Genomic DNA, 23,062 nt, shown 5'->3' on the forward strand with positions numbered 1-23,062 from the left:
CGGTGACGCCGCTTGTACACGTAGCCTACCAGTAGGATGTGGCCATTGAAGATGGTGGCGTTGTGTCAAACTCTCTGTCCTGCGCATTTGTAAGACTTTACCCTTTCTCGCTGTACATTTTATCCGTCCGACGAGCGTACGCACACACCTCAAACAACAACAACGTCGTTTCTGAGTTAAATCCCCCCCGTGTGACGTGGAAAGCTTAAGTGATTCCCCCCCCCTCCCTTCTGTTAGCATAGGCTAGGTAGCGGCGATGCTAACAAGCGCCGAATGCTAACGTTAGCATACCGGGGTTTAGTGGATCTTGTTTTAAGAATGCTATCGCCCGATGACAAGCGACCCGCGACGGCTAGCCGGAGAGCTCTCGTCGTTTGTGAATTTGCAAGCAAGGGAGTTTCGAGAAGGGCCGTTCGCCAGTCCAGAATTCGGGCATCATCCGGCGACTTTGAACCGCTGTGTTTTGCTTGTAACGGTGTTAAGGACATGTTGGGTGGGGGGGTTTAAGCTGTGTAGCAACCACGTTAGCCGTCGAGGAAACAACAAGAACTCCTGAGGCGAAGTTGTCATTTTTGCCTCTTAATAATTGTATGGATGCATATTGAAGTGGCTACATTTTCAACAAGTGGCATATGATGTTATGTAGGTATGTGTGCAAACATGCAAAGATTCGTCGATTTGCATGAGACAAATATTAATATAAAAACCTTTTACAGACGACTGCAGTGATATAATTTTGCTGTGAAAACCATTGACAAATTTATGAATCTTTCAAACCGTTTCTGGCCTTTTTTGTTGAATCCGAGCTTGAAACTTTCTTATTTTCAAAAGTCTTTTATCATTGGGAAGATTGCTTAACACTGAAACAGACAACATAAAATAATGAAGAACTGATTGACGAAGTAATTATAGAAAGCCAAGAGCCCAGGTTTACCAAATAATGGCCAAGAGCCGAACAGTTTGAAAATGGCGGTTTAAATGCCACTCAAAAATGCATATGGAAAACAATTAATTAATTAATTAAGAGTCAATAATGAACAAACACTCAAGTTAGGAGGCCTTTTTAGTTGATAAAATTCATAAAATTAGGTGTTGGAAGTGACAGAAAAAAAATAGCCATATGGTGGTTCAGAGTAACATCACAAGGGCCATCAGCGGGTCAAAAAATGTGAATTGACCAGTTTCCGTAACATTTATCTGAAGCATTGAAAAATATATAATACAGATGATGTTATGGATTAGAAAACATATCTTTCCTTGGAAATTTTTGAGGGGCCTTTGTCAACTGCAAATTGAGAAATTCTATTGAGAAATTTCCAAGTTGTGGATAAATCTAGGACGTTGCATGTCATTGGTAGTGTAAGGTGAATATCGCAAATGCAGTGAGATGCGTTTGTGCCAGGGCACAGAGAGACAACCGAGCATTCACACTTGTCTACACCAATGCACAGTTAGTCTTTAATTTAAGTGGACTTGTGATGAGAGAAGGGCACCCTGAACTGGTTGTCAGTGGGTGCTAGGGCGTGTTGACAAACTGCCATTAACGCTCACAGTCACACAGATTGTTATTTTAGAGCGCCTCCCGCTAAAAGTAAAATGACTTTTAGCGGGAGAAGAAGGGACCACTGTAGGCAGGTCGTCAGTCAATTGCAGGGCACATATAGTCAAACAAACATTCACACCGATGGAAGGTTTAAGAGTCTTGACCGAACGTGTATGTTTTGTTGGCATGTGGGAGGATGCCACTGGCCGAGAAAACCCTGTGAGAGAAACTGTGAGGCAGACCTTCAATCGGTGTTGATTGTTCTACGCCATTGTTGTTTATACTATGCTGTATTCTCAATGTTTTGTATCATATCTCACTTTTACTTTGGCCAATGCTGGTAGGGAAAAGTGTACTCAAGATAAACTTGAGTTTGCCTGATTCAATGTCAATAAATGTAGTGTAGAAGGATTTAGCGGAGGGCTGTAATGGAGGGGTGTAATGGGAAGTACGTCGTCGTCGTCATTTTGCGTAATGTTAGTTTCTTTGAAAACAATAAATTGTCTGTAAGGTGAATGGTTGTTTGTCTTTATGTGGCATGTGATTGGCTGGTGACCAGCCCACGGGGTGCTTTACTAGGTTCTACGTTGTACAGTTTGATTTAATGGCATCGAAGGCTACTGCACAAACATGGGTGTGGTAATGTCGACATGTTGGCTTTTGTTAACCACCTGTTCTTTCTCCATCCAGCTCCAACTGATTTCAACCTCTTCAGTGAGATTTTCTGGAGCGACTTGGTCGTCGCACCTCTGCTGCCATGCAGCCCCCCCCTCGGACTGGACCCCAGGGAGCCTCTGGGCCGCCTCCTTCCGGGCCGAATATGTTCCGCAGGACCAGGCCTCTTAAGCATACAGCAGCATCAACAGCAGCTGCGCCTGCTTCAATGCCACCCTCTACCCAACCCATGACAGACCCGTTCGCTTTTGTCCGAGCCCCACCTCCTATGGGTGCAGAGGGTGTCCAAGTATCCCACAGCGACTCTCTGCTAACACAAGCCCCACCCGATTCCACCTACACTCTTCCAGGCCCAGGTCTAGCCCCGCAACCGCAGACGTCGGCGGGTGTCCCAGCTGCTCCAGCTGGCCCCCCACCATCCTCTCTGCCAGGGGTGCCCATGTTCAGCCCTCACAGTTCAGCCGCGCCTGGTGTTCATACGGGATACGCGCCTTCGCATTCTGAACAAGGGTACTTTAACTCGAGAGAGCATACGTCAGCCGTAGCTGCAGAACCGCCATCTGTGCCGTCAGCCCCAGTACCATTTAATCAGGAATCCCACGCGCAGTCTCCTCCTCAGCCTGTCACCTTCCAGCCAGTGCCTCCTGCTGCCTCCTCTTCTCATAGGACCTCCGATCATGGAAGTCGCCCTCCATCTGTTCAGAACTATTTTCAGCCTACAAGTGACCCTCCACAACAGCCTTTTAATCCACAGCCGCAGGCCCAGATGTACCCCTCGAATGCCCCTACCCCTCCGACGCAATTTAGGCATCACCAGATGCAAAATCCTCTTCCACATCAGAACCCCGGAAATGCCCCCAGTCCTCAATATGCTGGACTAAATATGACCCAACAGCATAACTCTCATTTCCAACACCAGAGCTATTTCATGCAGACCTCTGCCCCACAGGTCGTGTGGTTCAATCAAGCGCCACAGGACCCAGGCTACCACCAAGTGGCGACTGCCCCGGTCCACCTGCAGCCTGACTCAGACTCTGGATCTCATCATGTACCTGACATGAGTTCACAGCATGATTCTGCTTCTGCGACAGTTCCGTATGCTCAAGAGTCTGGTACACTCGCCATGTTTTTCAACGATGATGTAGAAAATGAGGAAACCTTGGCCGGAGAGCGAAAAAAGGTCCTGAACGGCATTCCTGAATCCTCTCAGCCTCTGAATAATCCGCAAGGTGCCCCACCAGCCCACAGTGGTCTTTCAGGTGTTCCTATTGATAACCAGGGCTCTCGTTTTCAGGACCATTCACACATACCATATATGAACGACGGAAACGCTACATCGCACAGGAGGAGTCCAAATCCCCCTGATGCCCGGTATGAGCATGTGGAGAATTTGGAGTGTGTACCGAACCAGGAAGTGTTGCCCAATGAAATTCATGGCAGTCCTGCTGGATTACCTGCAGGCCACGGAATGGACACCTATGAAACTGGCCCTAACCTGGAGACTCCGGATTCTATTCCCAGACCAATAAGATCTGCTAGTGCATCATCAAACTACAGTAATATGAGTCACGGAAGTGGTACTGCCAGTCGTCGACCCCAAGGTGTAGTTGGTACCTTTATTCAGCAGGAGATCCCACGTCTCGCAGACGATGCTAACTTGCCTTCCACGGCTGTTGCAGCTGCTGGAGGCTACTTTGAACAGATTGACTCTTCTCCAGCTGGAGATGCGGCCACACAGCCGAGCTCTTCGGAGCAAATGTGGCCCTCTACGCCTAGCCCGCCAAAACCAACTGGTACCTTCCAGGCTAGTGCTAACAGCTCGTTTGAGCCTGTCCGCTCACATGGGGTCGGGGTGCGCCCCGCTGAGGTCGATAGAGCTAAAATGGTAGCGGAAGGTGGCGCAGATCCTACATTGGGCAATCTGGAGCAGCCACCAGATAATATGGAAAATATTTACGGGCCAGGTCACCCTCTGCCTATTGGTGTACCTCACCTGACAAACCCCGTGGTTCAGTCTCACTCTCGACCCTCATCGCGTGCCTTTGGCGCCAGTCGTCCCTGTGAGAGTCCTGCCACGACTTTATGGGCCCAGGGTGAGCCTACCAGCTTGGGTGCTAGCATTCTGTTAGCGCCCGCAGCCCCGACTGTTCTCGCGCCACTGAGGGAGCCTAGTGGAGATGTTATACAGCCACCAGAAGATGGTCCACTGGACCTTCATCCTCATCAAAGAATCCCACAACAACATTCAGAGAACCTAGAGAACCCACCAAAGGTGAGTGAGTTAGACACCGTGAGCTCTCAAAGCAACCTGGGCTATGCGTCTCTCCTTGTGTCTGAATCGATCCAGCAGCCTGTTCTGATTGCCCCACCTGTGTCCAACTCTGTGATTCCCCCCAATACCTTTGCTCAAGCGGCCAGTTTAAGTACTACCCCTGTAAGAACACACGGACAAGGCACCAGTATATCTCTTGCACCTGTTCTTTCCCCCAGTCAGAATCCACTTAGCCCCCCTGCTCCTACCTCAAACCCATTCCCACTCAATCTGACACGTGAAAGTGCTGAAGTGACAACTTCCGGAATCGCTTCAGCACAGCCGCATCCAGTCCCCCCCTCTTTTTCTCGTGGCCCATCGTTGAGTGGAGACCCCCACTTTGTTCTCCCCGTTAATGTTCTGGCATCTCTTGCAACGGCTTCTGTCACCAATCACAATCAGCCCTCAAATTATGAACTCCTCGATTTTTCTATGCACCAATCACAGAGCCAAAATCAAGCATCTGGGCATCCGTCTACTTTACACGAGTCTCAACAGTCAAGTAATGGATTTTACATGCAGGTGACCAAAGATGCGCAACATGGGCTAAGAGTGGAGGTGAATGCTCCTGTTCAGACATCAGGCCCTTCAGCTACATCACAGGTCACTGCAGCTTCTTTATCGTCCGCTCCACCGGTCCTGCCAGTTTCATCACCGTCCGCTCCAATGGTCCTGACAGCTCCATCGTCATCCGCTCCACCAGTCCCGCTGGCCTCTTCATCAAACACAGGGGTTTCGCTGACTTCTTCCATAGCAGGCACAGACAGTCAGCAGCCCCCACCAGAACCCGCAAGGACACCAGAGACAAATGCTGCAGCACAGGGGCGAAGTGATGCCTCTTTTCCTGTAAGGGGAGTGCAGCCTTTCCCTGGCCAGTATCCAGCCCAGATGCAAGGACCTGCTACTGCAAGCGTTCCTCCAGGGCCACTCCCGCCTGGGTCACTCCCTCCTGCGTCTGCTCAGCAAGGTCCCGCAGAGCCGCCTCGACCACCCTCTTCTGCTGGTAGCCAGCAGGGCTACGGATACCCTCCTCCTGGCCCAGGTCACATGTATGGAGGCTATTATGGAAACTATGGAGAATACCCCGACGGCCGAACACCATATCCTCCTGGTCCATACCCACCCGGGGATCCGAGAGCTCAGCAGTATTATCAGGTATGGCTAAGAACAGTACCTTTTATTACTGGTTCTATGGTTATGCACAGAGGTGGGTGGGTGGGTGGGGGGGACGACTTGAGTCAAATGACTCAAGTCAACTGGAGTTGCCAGTTTTATGACTTACTTGCCAAATACTTAAGAAAATCTTGACTTGACTTTAGACTTGCAGGGCTCAAAGTAAATTTTTGCTTGGCCTTGAATATTGTTTAATTGTCCTGGGCAATCGGGGATCGGTACTCTTCGAGCCCTGACTTGGTAGCCAAGAGGCTTGACTTGACTTTGACTTGAACTACATGACTTGACAAGTCCTCATCTGCATTTTCATTAAGACAGTTTGCCTTTTTTTAAAGAAAGAAAGCAATGTTTTTTTTTGGGGGGGGGTAATTCGCACTAACCTGGCAACACAGCATTGTTGTGCACTTGCCAGTGTGAAGTAGCCACCTGCATGAACAACAATGGAAGGAACTTCAGGGATAATAAAATTTGAATTCAAAGATTATGTTGTCGATGCTGTCGGCAGAAAGAAAATGGCAACCTACTTGGTTTGCAACTTGCGCATTAAGGACAACGTCAAACTTCATCAGTCACTACAAAACTTACAAAGACAGGTAAGCTCATTTAACAGTTTAGCTAGCTGGTCAAATATTACGTTTCATAGACTTGTTTGGTACGATTAAAAATTAAAATGATGTGAATGTGAACGTTTTAGTACAGCTAAGTAACGTAAACAGGGGTGGGACAGTTTACGATCATTTTCCAAACCTTTCGTTTCGGTTCATAGGCACACAATACTTTTTCTCTCTCTGAGCGGCTTTGCTTGCGTTCAGGTGTGGAGATTAAAAGAAAGTGTGGAGACGGGCATGACGAAAGAGTCTGCTCTAGAAGATGCCGTTATAGGTCTGCAGTATGGGATGGCTTGATATTATGATCAAGGTGATAAAGTCGTTGGCAAAATTCACTCCACCATTAGTAAGTACAGTACCAACTGTGAGTAGCTACGTGTGAATATAATTTTCATACTACTGAACGTGTTCACCATTAAAATGTCATCTGTTGTGTCAACTCTGTGATGAAGCTGTCTGCATTGTTTTTCAACTTGAGACCACCATAGCACATGAAACATAACCTTTTTTTTAATCCAATGACAATTGTCCAGAGTCAGTGCTTCTAAATAAATAAACCCGACTGAGTGATTTAATTAAAGTAGAGGACACAGGAGGAATGCAGATTTTGTCACACAACTTTTTTTTTTTTTAAGGATTGCAACATTTTTGTTACACATTTCCTTAATTATGAATCTCTTTCATTCTCTATAATCTCAGTTGTTGTTCATTTAACTTTTACAAGGTGGGAATACTTTTTAGTCTTATGGTTGGGGAGAATTGTGGAGGGGGGGGGGGGGGGGGGGGAACACTCCAATATATATTGTGACTGGACCAAGATTCTATGACTTGACTTGCTTAAACCAAGTAATGACTGGACTGAGTTTTATTTTTATTTATTTTTCTCTCTCTCTCTCTCTCTCTCTCTCTTCCCCCCCCCCCCCACTCTCTTTTCCCCACAGTGACTTGGTCCTTACTTGAGACTTGAAGGTTATGACTTGAGACTTGGTTGTGACTTTCACATATGTGGCTTACGCCCACCTCTGGTTATGCATTTATGGATTTTTTTTTTCTTCTTCATTAGGATGGTCCATATAAAACCAGAGGAGATCCTTGGTATGGCAGGTATGAGGGCCCCAACCCAGCTTACCGTGACCCAAACTACCAATATCGAGAGCCTCCACCAGAACGACCCAGCTCCAGGGCCAGTCAGTACTCTGATCGGCCCCCATCCAGGTCAGCGCAAGAATCACATGTTGACCTCTTTTTTTCCAATTGTGCAAAATATTGTTTTTGTTTTGTACTTTATCTTTGTCCCATTTGCTTCCTTCTCTCTTAAGGCAAGGCTATCCTGAGGACTACCAGAGAGCGAACCGAAGTGCCTATGATGAATATTATGCAAATTACGCCAAGCACTATGATTATGCAGGTATGAGACGTTCATAGTTTTCTGACTTTTAAAGACAAAAATTAATTTTAAGTGTCTAATATATTCCTCCCGATACAAGGATACAACTATGGACAGTATGATCCCCGTTACGGAGGATACTATGATCAGTCCTACTGGTCCACTTATGACGACAGATCTAGAAGCAGAGACAACTACTATAATCAACAAATGTATCCTGCCAGGTATAATAAGCAAAACACTTGCTGACACCTTGCTACAATTGTACTCGCTTGCTTATATTAAGTGGCCGAGTCAGATAAAGACGGTCGTCCTTCTCACAGGAAAGAAGGCTACGAGGACCAGTGGCGCTACTACCCCGGTTATGATAGCAGCTTCGACGACGACTACCGCCGGCGTGGTGGCGACGCATACAATGACGACTTTGACCGACGTAGCGTACACAGCGAGCAGTCTGCTCACAGCTCTCATAGCCACCATAGCAGACGCAGCAGCTTCAGCTCGAGGTCCCAACAGGTACATGTTTTTATAATTATGGTATCCTAAGCTGTTTTGTTAAGGTCAGTGATTCACAACCACTGTACCGCAGCACATTACAGTGTTGTGCTGTGAGCGAATTGGGGAATTATCAAATTTAATTTAATTGGTCTGGAAATTACTAATTTGGCCGGGACGGTGGGCGACTGGTTAGCACATCTGCCTCACAGGTCTGGGGACCGGGGTCCAAATCCCGGCCCCGCCTGTGTGGAGTTTGCATGTTCTCCCCATGCCTGCGTGCGTTTTCTCTGGGCACTCCGGTTTCCTCCCACATCCCAAAAACATGCGTGGTACGTTGATTGAAGACTCTAAATTGCCCATAGGTGTGAATGTGAGTGCAAATGGTTGTTTGTTTCTATGTGCCCTGTGATTGGCTGGCGACCGGTTCAGGGTGTACCCCGCCTCCCGCCCGAAGATAGCTGGGATAGGCTCCAACAGCCTGCAATCCTAGTGTGGATAAGCGGTAAAGAAAATGGATGGATGGAATTATTCATTCATTACAAATGAGCAACTGAGAAACTAGAGTTGGCCAACTCCACTTTTGTCGTTTTGCGGTAGAATGATTTAGTTTTATGGCTACTGCCTAGTAGCCACCTATAAAGGTTTAGTACAATAGTGGTCCAAGTACAAATATCTGTCAAATATATCACTAAAAATGATCAATAACATTCCCCTTTACTAACATGCAGATGCACTGGCACCCAAGCTAAAAACAAGTGCTGAGTGCAATAATTAATTCATCGGAAAGATGTGCCTTTTCTTTTATACATTTCTGCACTTAAAATGCACAAAATTTATTTAGCCCACGTTTGAGTAATATACTTTGTTCGTCCATTTCTTCTATTCATATAAGTGACATATGACAGGCAGAACGATTAAATGATTTGCAATACATGGCAGAAGTACATTTAATCCTTTTATCCAACTGTTGCATTTCATGCAACACACTAATAGTTTTGTGTTCAACTAAACACGCCCAGCTTTCACACTGTGCAAGTTGTCAATGAAATGAGACGAGATCATCATTATTTCAGTATGCAGTAAATCCCTGCATATTCATTAATTACAATTTCACCAATTCATGATTATTTTCCGTGGATCGCAAACCAAGTTATTTGCTGAAAATCTCACGGTTTAGCAGTTTTTGTGCAAATGCCACCAATGCTTAGTCTAAATAGGAATTGGTGTCACAGAAGTACGTTCTCGACTCTGACAAGTTTTGTATGTCGGTAAGGAACTAAGTTTAGCCTGTGTTGTTAGTGGAAGTTACGGCTAGTCTTTGCTTTGGATTTCTGTATGTTCTTTTTGTGACATTTTTGTTTGGTGTGCTGGGAGATTTTTCGAATGTCAAATATGTGCCTTGGCTCGATAAAGGTTGGGAGACCCTGCTATAGCTAACCGCTTAACAATAATTGTTTGTCCCCTCCTCTTGCAGAGCCAAATGTACAGGAGTCAGCCGGACTTGGTGTCAGCGGTCTATGATGCCACAGCATCCACGCTGGCTGTGGACTACTCCTACGGACAGTACCCAAACCAGACCGTCGCATCCCAGAACTACGGACAGTACCTCTATCCCTCTGAGTACACGGCAGACAGCACCTGGCTCACCCCTGAACAGCGTAAATATGCCCTTCTGTTTAAAGACAATGACTAAACACACTCTCTCTCACGTGAGCAATATTCCACCTGTAGCGCCCCCTCGTCCGGCCACCCCGGAGAAGTTCACGATGCCCCACCGTTGTGCCCGCTTTGGACCCGGTGGTCATCTCGTCCAGGTTCTGCCCAATCTTCCCTCAGCAGGACAGCCCGCTCTTGTTGATATTTATAACTTGGAGGTACTTTTTAATTATTTTAATAAAATTTTTAATTATTATTTTTTTTTTTTTAATCTAGTATGCCATTGAAAATTGGTTAATTTTGACATTTCAGACAGTGCTGCAGAACACTTTGGATCAGGAAGAACTACTATCTTTCCCTGGACCACTTGTTAAGTAAGTGTCATTCTTTTTTTTATTTTTTTATTTTTAACCTAACCAACTTCTCACATTTAACGTCGTCACCCCCCCACCCCCCCCTTCCCCCAGGGAGGAGACCCACAAGGTGGATGTGATAAAGTTCTCCCAGAATAAAGCGCTGGCATGTTCCCATGACAACAACCTCTTAGACAGAGACTCCGCCCGCCTACTTTGGGACTTCATTGTGCTGCTGTGCAGACAGAATGGGGTAAGATTGTCATAGTATATGATGTACAGTCAACCCTTGGTATTGCGGGAGTTAGCGACCAAGCCCTGTCGTGAACAGCAAACATTTGCAATGTTAATGTAATCAAAACTATGAAACAAAAGCAATTTATCGTTTAAAACTCCTCTTAAAACGTTACTGTTAAAAATAAGTGGCTTACAGATGATTTGACTTTGAAGACATGTGTATGTCACCGCTGCATAACCTGAAAAAATACACATTTCTATTTTCATATTACACATTTTATAAAGTTTTTCACCCACTGATACATGGATATTCATTTTTGTGATTTAGTTGGGCACTTGTTGCACCTTATATTTAGTTAAATAGCAATCAGGACCATTTTCTGCATCATCTTGAGAAGTTTGCCATCCTGCTTTCTTCTTTGCTCAACGCAAAATACAATTTTCTCACCTTAACTCTCTTTATCCTCAAGACTGTGGTAGGCACCGACATCGCCGACCTGTTACTGAAGGAGCATCGCTCCGTGTGGCTGCCAGGCAAGAGTCCAAATGAAGCAAATCTGATTGATTTCAACAACGAGCCACTGACCAGAGCGGAGGAGGAGCCAGAAGCCGGACCGTTGTCGCACATCTTCATGACGGTACCAGAAAATGTTGGAGAAGAAACGGAACACTTCAGGGAGCTGCTGCTGTTCGGTCGCAAGAAGGTAAGAAAAAAAAATCCTTGATGTTGCCTGCTTTTCTTTTATGGGAAATCTGAATCATCCTTCTTTTTCTGATTCTTAACAGGATGCGCTCGAAGCAGCTATGAAAGGAGGTCTGTGGGGCCACGCTCTCCTTTTGGCCAGTAAGATGGACAACAGGACACATGCACGTGTCATGACAAGGTAAATATTATAATAATAATAATACATTTCATTTATAGTTAAAAAAAATAATAAATGATTTAAGAGATGGGCAACAAATGTAGCAAATTTTTGTGGCTTTATTGGAGACTTTAGAGACTCCTTGTTTCACTCCACCAGGTCAAGACTGCAATTGAAACTTTGTGTATACAAGCAATCAAAAAGTCAACTTTTATAATCTACCCCCTTTAATTTTAACTTCCTTTTGAAAGAGCATACTAATATTTCATCTGCTTACTAGGTTTGCCAACAGTTTGCCCATCAATGACCCTCTCCAGACGGTGTACCAGCTCATGTCGGGTAGGATGCCTGCTTCAGCTACTGTAAGTGTTTTATTTAATTGTATGGAGAATAAATTAAAATGGGTGCCATATTGTGGTATGCAGTGTTTGTTGTTTTTGTTTAGTTTTTTTACCCTTGTTTCCTGTGTTTGTGTAGTGCTGTGGAGAGGAGAAGTGGGGTGATTGGCGCCCTCACCTGGCCATGGTGTTGTCTAACCTCACGCACACTTTGGACCTGGACACTCGCACAATCACCACCATGGGTGACACTCTAGGTAGGCTTTAACTACAATTCAATGCAATTCTACCCATGAACACAGCAATAATATGTGTTTGTGTTTTCTAAGCTTCGAAGGGGCTGATTGATGCAGCACACTTCTGCTATTTAATGGCTCAAGCTGGTCTGGGTGTTTACACCAAGAAGACCACCAAGATGGTTTTGATTGGCTCCAACCACAGGTGAGGAGCCGATGCGTTCGTGCATGTGTGTGTGCGTGTGTGTTCAAATATCCCCGAATTCTAGACATTTTTAAGTAAAATCTATCTTTGCATCTCTCTCCACTTCAGTTTACCCTTCTACCACTTTGCGACCAATCAAGCAATCCAGAGGACGGAAGCCTATGAGTATGCTCAGTCTCTGGGCTCCCAGCCTTGCTCCCTCCCCAATTTCCAGGTATTTTCCGAAAGGATTCACAGAATTGAGACAACCCGCCACGTGGTGTACACTCATCCACTGAGTTTCTGATAATCGAATGAGGAATTGAGCAGTTCTAAGACTTTGGTGTCTTGTAAGGTCTTCAAGTTGATCTATGCATGCCGTTTGGCTGAAGCGGGCTTGAGTGCTCAGGCATTCCACTACTGTGAAGTCATCTCTCGGACTGTCCTCGTGCAGCCATCCTATTACTCCCCTGTATTCATTAGCCAAGTCATTCAGGTAAGCAACTCTCGTGTCATTACCTTTACCATCTTTGATAAAGTACTTTAATATTTTGTGTATTGAGTGCACATATATAAGATAAGATGCACATATTCCACAAACAGTACTACCATCTCTGGTGCTCGACTGTGCAGTCGTGTGACACTGGTAGAGTTAATTGATATAAAAAAAAAGAAGACGAACATCTAAAAGCTAAAGCTGAAGTTAAACTCCAGATGTTTTGTTTCCACAGAGCAGAAAGAATATATTTGTGTGGCCCCAGTGAACTCCTGCCTATTTGTAGTTTGCTATTTGGAAACTCACCAATTATCTCTTTTTTCCTTGGAACCTATCCTTTGCTATTTGCTGAGGAACTCACTTGGTAATGTGTTTTTGTGGTTTCTATAACACCAAAGCCCTTACTGTTTGGAAAGTTGTAATTGGTGTCAAGACAGCATTGTTGAAGTGAAACGTTTAGACTTGAGATTTCCCGGGTAGAAGATAAGTTGAGCCTGAATTGTTAGTGGACAATACGAAGAGTCTTTGCCACATGTGCTTTTGCAACCCCAGTGCATTCTTCATCAAATCAAATAATCTGTAAACCAAGGGCTCAGTCCCTATCCCCTGTGAATAGCCGGGGTTTACGGTAAATATTGGATGCTCCAAACTTCACCTTTTCAGATTTTTTGGGGGTGAACATATCCTGTTATTTTCTGAAAGATTCGCCTATTTGCTGTTTTTGTGCTCAGGCCAGGGCAGAATACATGCAAATACGAGGAGAGAAAAGAAAAACTGCCAACCTTACTGGAGGACTTAAACAAGTGAAAAGAGCACAAAGTAACACAGAAATGAAAATACTGCTAGAGCCACAACAAAAATAAAGCTTGGTCATTTCTGCATCATGAGGGTATGCACTTGAGCACAGCAGATCTAAATACCAATGTGTGCGGATTTGATTTAAAAACCTGAAGAGCTAACACTTCAAGGTGGAGCTCACTGAAAAATTCAGGAGCCGTAAACACAGAGAAACTAAGAAGACAGTACTGATGTAGGTATTTTGACAGATGTCCGAAAAGCTGCGATTCTTCGACCCCCAACTGAAGGAGAAGCCCGAGCAGGAGTTGTTCAATGAGCCTGATTGGTTGATCCAGCTCCGAGAGCTGGATGGGCAGATCAGAGTGAGTAGGAAAACAATTATTAAGTGTTCCAAAAAGTGTGTTATGGACTAAAAAAAGAAACTCATGCTTCTCGTATTCTTCTTTAGACGGGGACAGTTACCTACAGTGCTGACAGAAGAAGTCCCACACAATTCACCAGCAGCAGCCCCAGCTCGGACCTGGATCTGCCCATTCCAGCGGAGCCCAACGACGAGTTGGACGGTTCTGGTTCAGGCAATCCATTGATGAGCTCGTTACTGCCTGGGCCTACACCGCAGGGAGTACAGCTCATGCCTCCAGGTTTGTGTATCAGTGTGATGAATTCATTGGTTGTTATTAACCCTGTCCTGAATTTGCGCAATCTCTCCTTTCTGTTAGCGCCCACCTCCATCCTCCAAGACGGAATGGCCCCGCCTCAACCCCCCTGCGATATGCCACAGTTCTACCCAGTACCACCCAGCGGGCCAGCCGGTCATGTTCCTGTGTCAGGCTACCCTCCGCACGATCTGGCCTATGCGCCTCCCCACTTCCAGCCTCCACCCATGCAGTCGGCAATGTACCCGGGAGCTCACCAGCATCCCGGGCCCCCGCCCCCGCCCCCTCATATGGGCCAGATGTCACCCCTCATGCCCCCGCCCCAAGTGCCCCATTCACCTGTGCAAGGGAGCCACTCGCCGCTCCAGATGCCGGCACACGTGCCGCCTTCGCCCGGGCACATGGGCACACCACCAGAGATGCAGATCAACCAACCGATCTCCCCGCACAGAAGCTCCCTCACACCGCAGATGGACTTCTATGACCACATGGCACAGCTGGTCAGGGCTGTAATTCCTTTTAAACACCTGGTTGACTTGCATTGCTTACAACTCAGTCTTTTGTTCAGGCTCCTGGCAGGAGATCGAGGACCACGTCACAGTCTTCAGTGCACCGGGTGAGTTCCTGAAATTGACTAAATACTTTAGTTGGAATCTTTTCAAAATTATTTTAATGAATAAATTAACTTTGGGATTTATGAGTCTTGGTAAATCCTGCATGACGGTATGAAGGGAAGTGGGACGTTGATGCTGGCTGAAAAGTAGTTTTATATGCTGTGTGTGTAGATTCTCAGTCATCCAGGTCAGGGTAATCCGCCAAGGTGGAATCAAGGCAAACAGACTGTTCTTTTTTTGTTGAAGGCATGCTCGGGCTCCGGGGCTGCAGTTTTGGTTCGCTTCCCGTTAGTCTTTTCGCAGCATAATCCTAAACTCAGAAGATCTTGACCAACATGGAGTGGTATTTCCAAGTGAAAATACACAGAAATACAACAAAATGACCTACGGGTGTGCTGTGCTGCAACGCCATTATGACTGATTGAGTGGTGTGGGGATCAACACTGTCCGAAATGTTGATCCCTCTAATACCAAATCCACCAATGTGCTAAAATTGACACTCTGCAAGTGACATCTTGCTGTACTTCAGAGTTTATGCCAGAAAGCAAGTTAATACAAAAAGAAAAGCAACCAGCTCTGTAGTAGCAAGCTGTATAGTGCAGTGTGTTGACCAGTGAGTCTAACACGCGTTTCCTGATTCTTAGGCCTCGGGACGACGCTCTCGCACCACTTCAGAGTCATCAACTCACTCTGGCGGGCGCGACAGGAGCAATTCGGCTGTCAAACAGGCTTCTCCTCCACCTCCCTCTATTCCTGAGCAGCCCCGCAAAGAGGAGACTAAAAAAGCCAAGAAAGACTCTTCCAAAAAGGTTCATTTTGTCACGCAGATATTCTGATATACCTTTACAGTACAGGTACTCACACAAAGTTCGAAATATTGGGCTTTCGGGTCAATTTCAATATGAACCTAAAATGCACTGTAACCTTTCAGGTGAACTTAATTTGACCCTGTCTAATCTTTTGATTTCACGTCGAACTGTTCTATTCTCTAACAAGGAGCTGAACAAAATTCACAATAGGTGTTGGATAAATGAAGATTCACAGGGATGTCCATTTCTTTGCCTTTCTGTGACTTGGTAGAGAACATCAAGTTGCGCAAAAAGTATGGAAAGATGGGACAATGGTCAAATTAGGTGAACTTGTTAAAGGTTAGTGCATTTCAGGTTCGTCCTGAAATATTACCCGGAAGCTAAATATCCCTAATTTGTTGTGATTGGTATATCTTAATAGCAAGTGATCTCTAAAGGTCTGTCTCATTGACACGCAGAGTGGCGGCGGTGTGGGCTGGCTCACGACTTGGCTTTACAGGAAGGGCAAGAATGAGGCTCACTTACCGGACGACAAAAACAAATCTGTAAGCCACAGTTGTTTGTATAACTCTTCTTTTCAAGCCTGTGATCGGCGCTGACAGTCACTGTCTTTGTCAGATCGTGTGGGACGAAAAGAAGCAGAAATGGGTTGACTTGAATGAGCCTGAGGAAGAGGTCTGTACAACGTATCTATTTATCAAGGTGTGGCACTTTGTCGTACGTACTTAGTAATTGTAAAAAAAAAAAAAAAAAATTCTTCTTCTTCTTCTCCTCTTTCCCCCCCCCCACATGTTAAGAGTAAACCCCTTGCACCACCTCCCTCTGGGTTCCCCAAAATGGCTCCCATGCCTGTTCCTTCAGGGCCAGCTGCACCCCCGAGCAGCGGCCCTCCAGTCAACATGTTCTCTAGGAGAGCTGGTAAGACAAAAGATCACACAGAACCTTTTAAAGCAGTCCATCTCCAGCAGCTGTGAAACCCCCACATACGTATTAGTTTTTTTCTATGGAATTGATCCTCAGCCATCAAGGTCATTTTCATATAAATAGATCTATAATGGTAAAGATGTAGCCCACTGAATGTCCTTTTGAACATCAATTAATTTTACTGATCTGAGTATTTCAATATTGGCAGTTGTTGTTATTCAAACGGTAACAAATTTTTCTACGAAAAAAACATTCTGAAGGAATATTTGTCAAACTTCTAATGCCAAAATGTTTTTACCGTTATGTGTCCCAAATAAAGTTTCATGATTTGCAACATGTTTTCTGAAAATGCTAATTAAATGTTTGGATATATAGGGTTGCTCTCCTTCTGCGTCGTCTGGCTTTTCCATGAAAACTAACACAAATGGATCTTGCTGAAGATTATTTTTTTGTGGTTCTTTAACTTTTACAAATGATCCGTCTCTGTCCCTCATGCTGTCTTTACTGTTAATGCCACTGGAAAGGGCCTCAATATGATGTTTCAAAATAAGTGGTTATTTCTCAGATATTTTTTAATTTGTGAAACTCAGAACTGCATTAATGCAATTTACCATTATTGCATTTGTATAAAGACAAGAGTGTAATGGGTTTGATGAGTGCTTAGGATTATTTATGTACTTGTATCCGCAGAGCTTGAAGGGCTACATATGTAAATTGTGCGACTCACATGATTTTTATGAAGCTGTCTTTACCGTTATGCATGTTTGTCTTTACTGTTATGCGAGAAGTGGCTTTCAGTAGGTCACCACTGTTTGCTCTGTCAGTAAAGATTGACTTTACTGTGATTGCCTAACATTTTAAATCCATAACCTTTTAAAAATAGGACTTCAAGCATGGCTGTTTCAGCATGGGAGACATTTACCTATTTATAAAAAAAAAAAAAAAAAATAAAAAGCAAGGCTACATAAACATTTGCTAAATTAGAAATCTTTTTTTTCGTTTACAAGTGTCGTTACCATTTTGATCAAATTATATCAGAATGACCCATTTGCTGAAAAACTCAACTATTAGCATTTATTTTTTTTAGCTCCAAGATGGCTACAAAGCCCTGTATGAATAGGAAAGTAATGTCAAGGAAGTGTGTTGAGGTAAAACATGCAAGTAAACAAGCTTTGTATGAGTCAAGGGAAAAATTTTAACTTTTTTTTTTTTTTTTTTCCCCAGGGGAATGTTGTACATTTTAAATTACTTACTGTGATTGGGATTTGTAATTTGTGGTATACTTACGGTTTAAACTGTCCGCCTGCGAAAAGTGGGGGTTTACTGTAATGTATTTGACCGTGTTTGCGGTTCCCTCCTCCTCAGGCTTGAAGAGCAGATATGTGGATGTGCTGAACCCCGGTGGAGGTGCCAAAGCAGCCGGGATGGCTCCTGCTCCTCCTATGGTCCTCTTTGCTCCTCTCGCACCGATGCCCATGCCCACCAACCTATTTGTGCCTAGTTCAGGTGTGTGACCCCCCCCCCCCCCCCTTAAAAAAAAAAACTGTTACTTTACAGTACAATTAAGGAGTGAATCGTTTACAGTATTATTGCTTGATCACTGTTCTGCTATAGCTCCCAATGATCAACAACCTCGAGAAGGCAGCGAAGGAGGAAATCAGGAGCAGCTGTCACCAAACACCTCTGTTCCACAGGTATATGCTTATTTTTTCTCTTGGAGAATTTGGAAAAATGTTTATGCTGGGTCTTTAAAAGTTGTAAGTCGGAAAATGTAAAATTAAGGCCGTAAAAAGTCTTCAAGGAGACACATGCATTGTTTTGCAAAATTTAAAACGAGGTTTCTGTTGTTCTGTCAAAATGCACAAAGGATAAACAACTACAGTACACTTAACAGCCACTTGTCCCACTTTCTGATTTTGGGGGGTGTTTCTATTTCATGGAAATGCAGCGTATAGCTTTTTAGGGCTGTCACTATCGAATATTTTTTTGGAATCAATTATCCTATCAATTCAATTGAACAATCTGAGAGAATTTGATTTTGCATTCAAATGTACTGTCAGAGTCTAGTCTTTTTTTTTTTTTTTTTTTTTGTATATGTGGTGCTTATGTTGTCACAGAGCACAATAGTCTTTGGGTCTTGAAAGTCAAATGCTCTAAAATGGCTGGCAAAACAGGGAACTCAGGGCATGAGTTAAAGGGACTTAAACTTCCCATCGAAATTTATAGGAAACTTTCCGGAAATGTACTGGAAAATGACCACTGCTTTGCAACACTGCATGATGAAGGTGTTAAATTTAGTTCCTAATTCTCTTACATTTGAGTTGGTGGGTCCTGCAGAAACGCTGTCAGTAGTGTGAACCCTAACCCTTTCGCTCTCCTTTACTCTCCTCGCTCTCTTAAAACCGTCCAGATGTTCAATCCAACGCTGTTACCGCCCGTGCCGCAAGGCCCTCCTGCCCTCGACGGCTCACATTCTGGAGAGGTGAGAAGAATTGCTTGGGATGCTTCACACCTAACGGCCGACTGTGAGCACGTGACATCATCATAATAGCATGTCCATTTAAAGTCTCCGCTCATAATCTCGCTCAGTGGTCAAATTGTTTGCTCTTTAATCCCAGTTCTCTTCGTCTTTTTTTTGACAATCATATCCACAGTTCTTCCTCCGTCCCGCGCCCACAATTAGCCCCGACTTAATCCGATGCATGGGAGATGATTAATAAGGCTTTGTGGTTTGTTTTCTTGTTTATTCCCTCTCCTGCTGTCCTCAGCTCTCACGTTCTAGCTCAATGAGCTCTTTATCACGAGAAGTGAGTCAGCATTTAAACCAGGTACCTTTGTTTTGTTGTTGTTGAGGTTTTCAACTGTTTCCGTCCCGCCTTTCCCACTGACCTCGTCGTCACCTGCCCGCCCGCCCGTGCTTGTTGCATCGCTAGTAGCACGCTTCGACCGGATGTCTAATGTGGGATGTGTGCCTGCTTACCTGCCTGTTGTCTCCAGCATTTATTATAAACTACTTTTGAAAAGTCTGAATTATGTAAAATTAATTGAATTAAGGTTTTTTTTAAAAAAAAAAGTTTTTAACATATTCATTCTTTGAAGTTATTCTTAGGTGTCCTTAAGGAAATCTCTTGGCAACTGTTAAATGAAGGCATTTCAATGGATTTGACCATACATGGTCCTCAAACATTTTATTAAATACTGTGGATGTTCACAGAGGAGTTACTGGTTAGAGATTGAAGTATGCTGGGAAGGCATTGGTCGGAAAGCGAAGCGTTTTAGTCATTGGTAAGAAAGTGAAACATGCTGAGCACTGATTGGTCACAGTGACGCGTGTCGACTTAGCCATTGTCAGAGTGAAGCATGCTGGGTAGTCAATGGTCAGAGTAAATTATTTTTGTTCGTCACTGGTCAAACAGTCCTTTGTCCAAAATAAGGCATATTTGCGAGCCAATGGTCAGAGAGTGAAGCATGCTGGAGACATGTCATCAGTATGTTGTTGACTGCAAGCAGCTCCATTAACCTTCCATATAGTTTGCACGGTTACTAAACAAAGTGAAACATTACTTCCACTGTGCATTTAAAACTAGGAATAATTTACAACCTTTGCTTGGCTTGTGTATATAAAATTTGACATTGGCTCTGAGAGTCCTTTGGTTTTTTTTTTTATGTTACGGCCACAAAGATCATAGCAATGGCCACTATTGTAACTGTCGCTTGTCGTTGCAGAGTCATCATCCAGGCCTGAGAAATGCACCTGTAGGGGGCGGCGGCTTTTTATAACCGAACAGGTAATGACAAATAGTTTCTTTTTGACTGCAGTTTATAGAAATTGTTTGTGTGTGTTCTTTCCACAGACGCCACCATCTTGTAAACAGACGACTTCCGCTACCTGGAAGCCGATAAGCGTGAAGCGGACGTGCTGCTTTCTCTCCGAACGAACAGCCCAGTCACTCTTTAAAGTCTATTTTTAAACACGCCTGGTGTGTTGTTTTTTTTTTTTTTTTTTTTTTTTTATAAGCAGAACTATTACACGGCCATCATTTAGTGTACAAATAAAAGCTCTCAGCTTTACTGTTGGCACAAGCAGCCTCCTGTTTCTTCTCCCTTTCGTGTCTTTAACGTGCGGCTGATTCTAGAAAGGATGTTTTTTTTTTAAATTAATTTCATGTGGTGCCCTCAATGATGTTCTTCTGGAGACATTTGAACCACTTGTCTAGTAGCACATTGTCTGCTGTGCCCCCTACCCCCTAAAAGGAACGAGACTGGATGTGAGGACGCTGCATGTTTCCACATATTTATTTAAACGCCCTCCTGTCAATCAAACGACTCAACTTTGAAGTCGAAATATCTTTTAATGAACCAACATGTGCAAAAAAAATAATAATCTATCCAAATGTTTGTATGTCAGATTGATTGTATTTATGAGCTTTAGGGATAAAAGTGTGTGTGTGTGCGCGCGAGTGTGTGGAAAACCAATTTTTGTGTGAATAGCTTTGATGAGAAGCATTCAATGCAAATTCCCGTTTGTTAACGACCTCTACTACAAATCCACATTGTGAAACAAGAGCAAGTTGTACTTTTAAGTACACATACTGTAATTTACTACTTACATGATTTTTAATGGAATTACTTCTCAGCCCCAGTCCCTCAGCTCACCTCATATTAATTCCATTTTTTTGTTTTCTTTTGTAAACTTCATTTGAAAAGATCCCCTTTTGTTTCAGCAAATTGATCATGTAAAATATAAGGCAAATACTTAATAAAGGTATTTTTGCGCTCGAGCACTTTGAAACGTGTCTGTTTCCTTTACATGTGGAGTCTACATGAAACTCAAGAATGCAATTTCTGTAGAAATTGTGCATTAATTTTGAAATGCTGTGGAAATTTTGTAATTAGAATTGTTGAAATGTAGAATTTTAGAGTATTTTGGATTTGGTCAAGAAATGTAGAAGAAGGAGGTAAATGTTAAATATCTTGAATTTGAGTGTTTTTCCGAATATGGAAAATAGTTGATTCACTGGAAAGTTGGGAGTTTTCGGAATGTGGCAAATGGAAACTTAAGAAATGTGGAAGGTGTGAAAAAGTGTGAAGAATTTAAAACAGAACAAATGTTTGGGTGCAGAATAATTGCTGCATGAAATTGTCCAACGCTATTCTAACATTATCAGCTGCTGATGAATATGACAGACACACTTTCAGAAATAGCCAGATAACTAAAGATTTACTATGTTGTATGAGTGAGCAGGTCCTCCAGAGACCCAACATTAAAAAGTCAATTTTCCATAAACAGAACAGAATCTCAAAACATTATAAATTACAGTACAGTATGTGCAAAAATTGACAGGATGTCAGAAAAACACACCTTGCAGGGTGGCTTAATTCATTAAATCCACAAACAGGCTGCAAAACAAGTCACAGTTCACACAATTAAAATCAATCGCAAAGCTGCAACATATTATTTACTCATTAGACTCGATATATGGGATGAGAATCAGCACCTCCAAATCTGAGACCATGGTCCTCAGTCAGAAAAGGGTGGCGTGCCCTCTCCAGGTCGGGGATGAGATCCTGCCCCAAGTGGAGGAGTTCAAGTATCTTGGGGTCTTGTTCACGAGTGGGGGAAGAATAGAACGGGAGATCGACAGGCGGATCGGTGTAGCCTCTGCAGTGATGCGGACTTTGTATCGGTCCGTTGTGGTAAAGAAGGAGCGAAGCCAAAAGGCGAAGCTCTCAATTTACAGGTCGATCTACGTTCCTACCCTCACCTATGGTCACGAGCTGTGGGTCGTGACCGAAAGAACAAGATCCCGGATACAAGCGGCCGAAATGAGTTTCCTCCGCAGGGTGTCCGGGATCTCCCTTAGAGATAGGGTGAGAAGCTCGGTCATCCGGGAGGAGCTCGGAGTAGAGCCGCTGCTCCTCCGCATCGAGAGGACCTAGATAAGGTGGCTGGGGCGTCTGATTCGGATGCCTCCCGGACGCCTCCCCGGTGAGATGTTCCGGGCACGTCCCACCGGGAGGACACCCCGGGGACGACCAAGGACACGCTGGAGAGACTACGTCTTTCGGCTGGCCTGGGAACGCCTCGGGATCCCCCCGGAAGAGCTGGATGAAGTGGCTGGGGAGAGGGAAGCCTGGGCGTCCCTTCTAAAGCTACTGCCCCCGCGACCCGACCTCGGATAAGCGGTAGAAAATGGATGGATGGATGGATAGACTCGATATAAGCACATACCCTTTAACTTTTACTCGTCAAATATTCCAATATTTTATGTGCTGAGGGCTGCTTTTGCTTTGTGAACAGCAGCCTCCAACATGGTGCGCTCTCTAAGAAGCTGGTGGAGAACACCCGCATCCATCTCCAGTAGCATACCTACACACACACAAAAAAATTATACAGTGATGAGGGCTGGGCGATATGCCCTTAAAATAAAATCTCCCAATATATATAAGCCCCAAATAAAATCCAACTGCCAATTATAACCGCTTTTTTTCCCTCTACAAAAAAAAAAAAGCAAATGACAACGACAAAACTCAAAGTGTCTCTATAAACACAATCCTTAATACATTTTAGAGGTGCAGCAATTAATTGAGTAATCAACAGATATTCAATTATCAAATCAATTGACAACTACTTTGATATTCGATTCTTTTTTTAGTGATATCGTTTAGCTTAAAACGGTGCAAATCCTGTTGTCTCTGTGGC

The 23,062-nt window shown here is 44.2% G+C and overlaps 2 protein-coding genes across 9 annotated transcripts in view; one reads left to right on the top strand and one right to left on the bottom strand.

Moving 5' to 3' along the window:
• On the top strand, positions 1-21,140 carry sec16a (SEC16 homolog A, endoplasmic reticulum export factor). 5 transcript variants are annotated; one of them, XM_061699404.1, is made up of 31 exons: positions 1-89; positions 2,234-5,684; positions 7,374-7,525; positions 7,630-7,718; positions 7,798-7,921; positions 8,021-8,213; positions 9,670-9,853; positions 9,927-10,069; positions 10,164-10,225; positions 10,319-10,457; positions 10,912-11,145; positions 11,228-11,325; positions 11,585-11,666; positions 11,782-11,899; positions 11,972-12,083; positions 12,192-12,297; positions 12,418-12,558; positions 13,605-13,718; positions 13,805-13,997; positions 14,076-14,512; positions 14,581-14,628; positions 15,271-15,435; positions 15,894-15,980; positions 16,054-16,137; positions 16,233-16,353; positions 17,725-17,865; positions 17,974-18,053; positions 18,770-18,841; positions 19,128-19,187; positions 20,086-20,147; positions 20,214-21,140. In XM_061699404.1, exons 2-30 carry the CDS (start codon positions 2,301-2,303, stop codon positions 20,137-20,139), a joined length of 7,017 nt encoding a protein of 2,338 aa, XP_061555388.1. In that variant the 5' UTR covers positions 1-89; positions 2,234-2,300; the 3' UTR covers positions 20,140-20,147; positions 20,214-21,140. The 5 variants fall into 5 exon arrangements, with proteins under 5 accessions (XP_061555388.1, XP_061555389.1, XP_061555390.1 ...); XM_061699405.1 differs by having other exon boundaries at positions 16,054-16,110; XM_061699406.1 differs by lacking the exon at positions 19,128-19,187.
• The window catches only part of LOC133414204 (polyadenylate-binding protein 4), a 6,941-nt gene continuing 4,552 nt past the window's right edge, over positions 20,674-23,062 (bottom strand). For 3 of the 4 annotated variants that reach the window (XM_061699415.1, XM_061699413.1, XM_061699412.1), the window contains exon 7: positions 20,674-22,729. In XM_061699415.1, coding sequence (XP_061555399.1) covers positions 22,626-22,729 — 104 coding nt within the window. In that variant the 3' untranslated portion in view covers positions 20,674-22,625. The remainder of the gene's footprint in view (positions 22,730-23,062) is intronic. The other variant, XM_061699411.1, reaches the window with a different exon arrangement.

Source organism: Phycodurus eques, chromosome 15, assembly GCF_024500275.1.
Source record: "Phycodurus eques isolate BA_2022a chromosome 15, UOR_Pequ_1.1, whole genome shotgun sequence".
Lineage (NCBI taxonomy): Eukaryota > Metazoa > Chordata > Actinopteri > Syngnathiformes > Syngnathidae > Phycodurus > Phycodurus eques.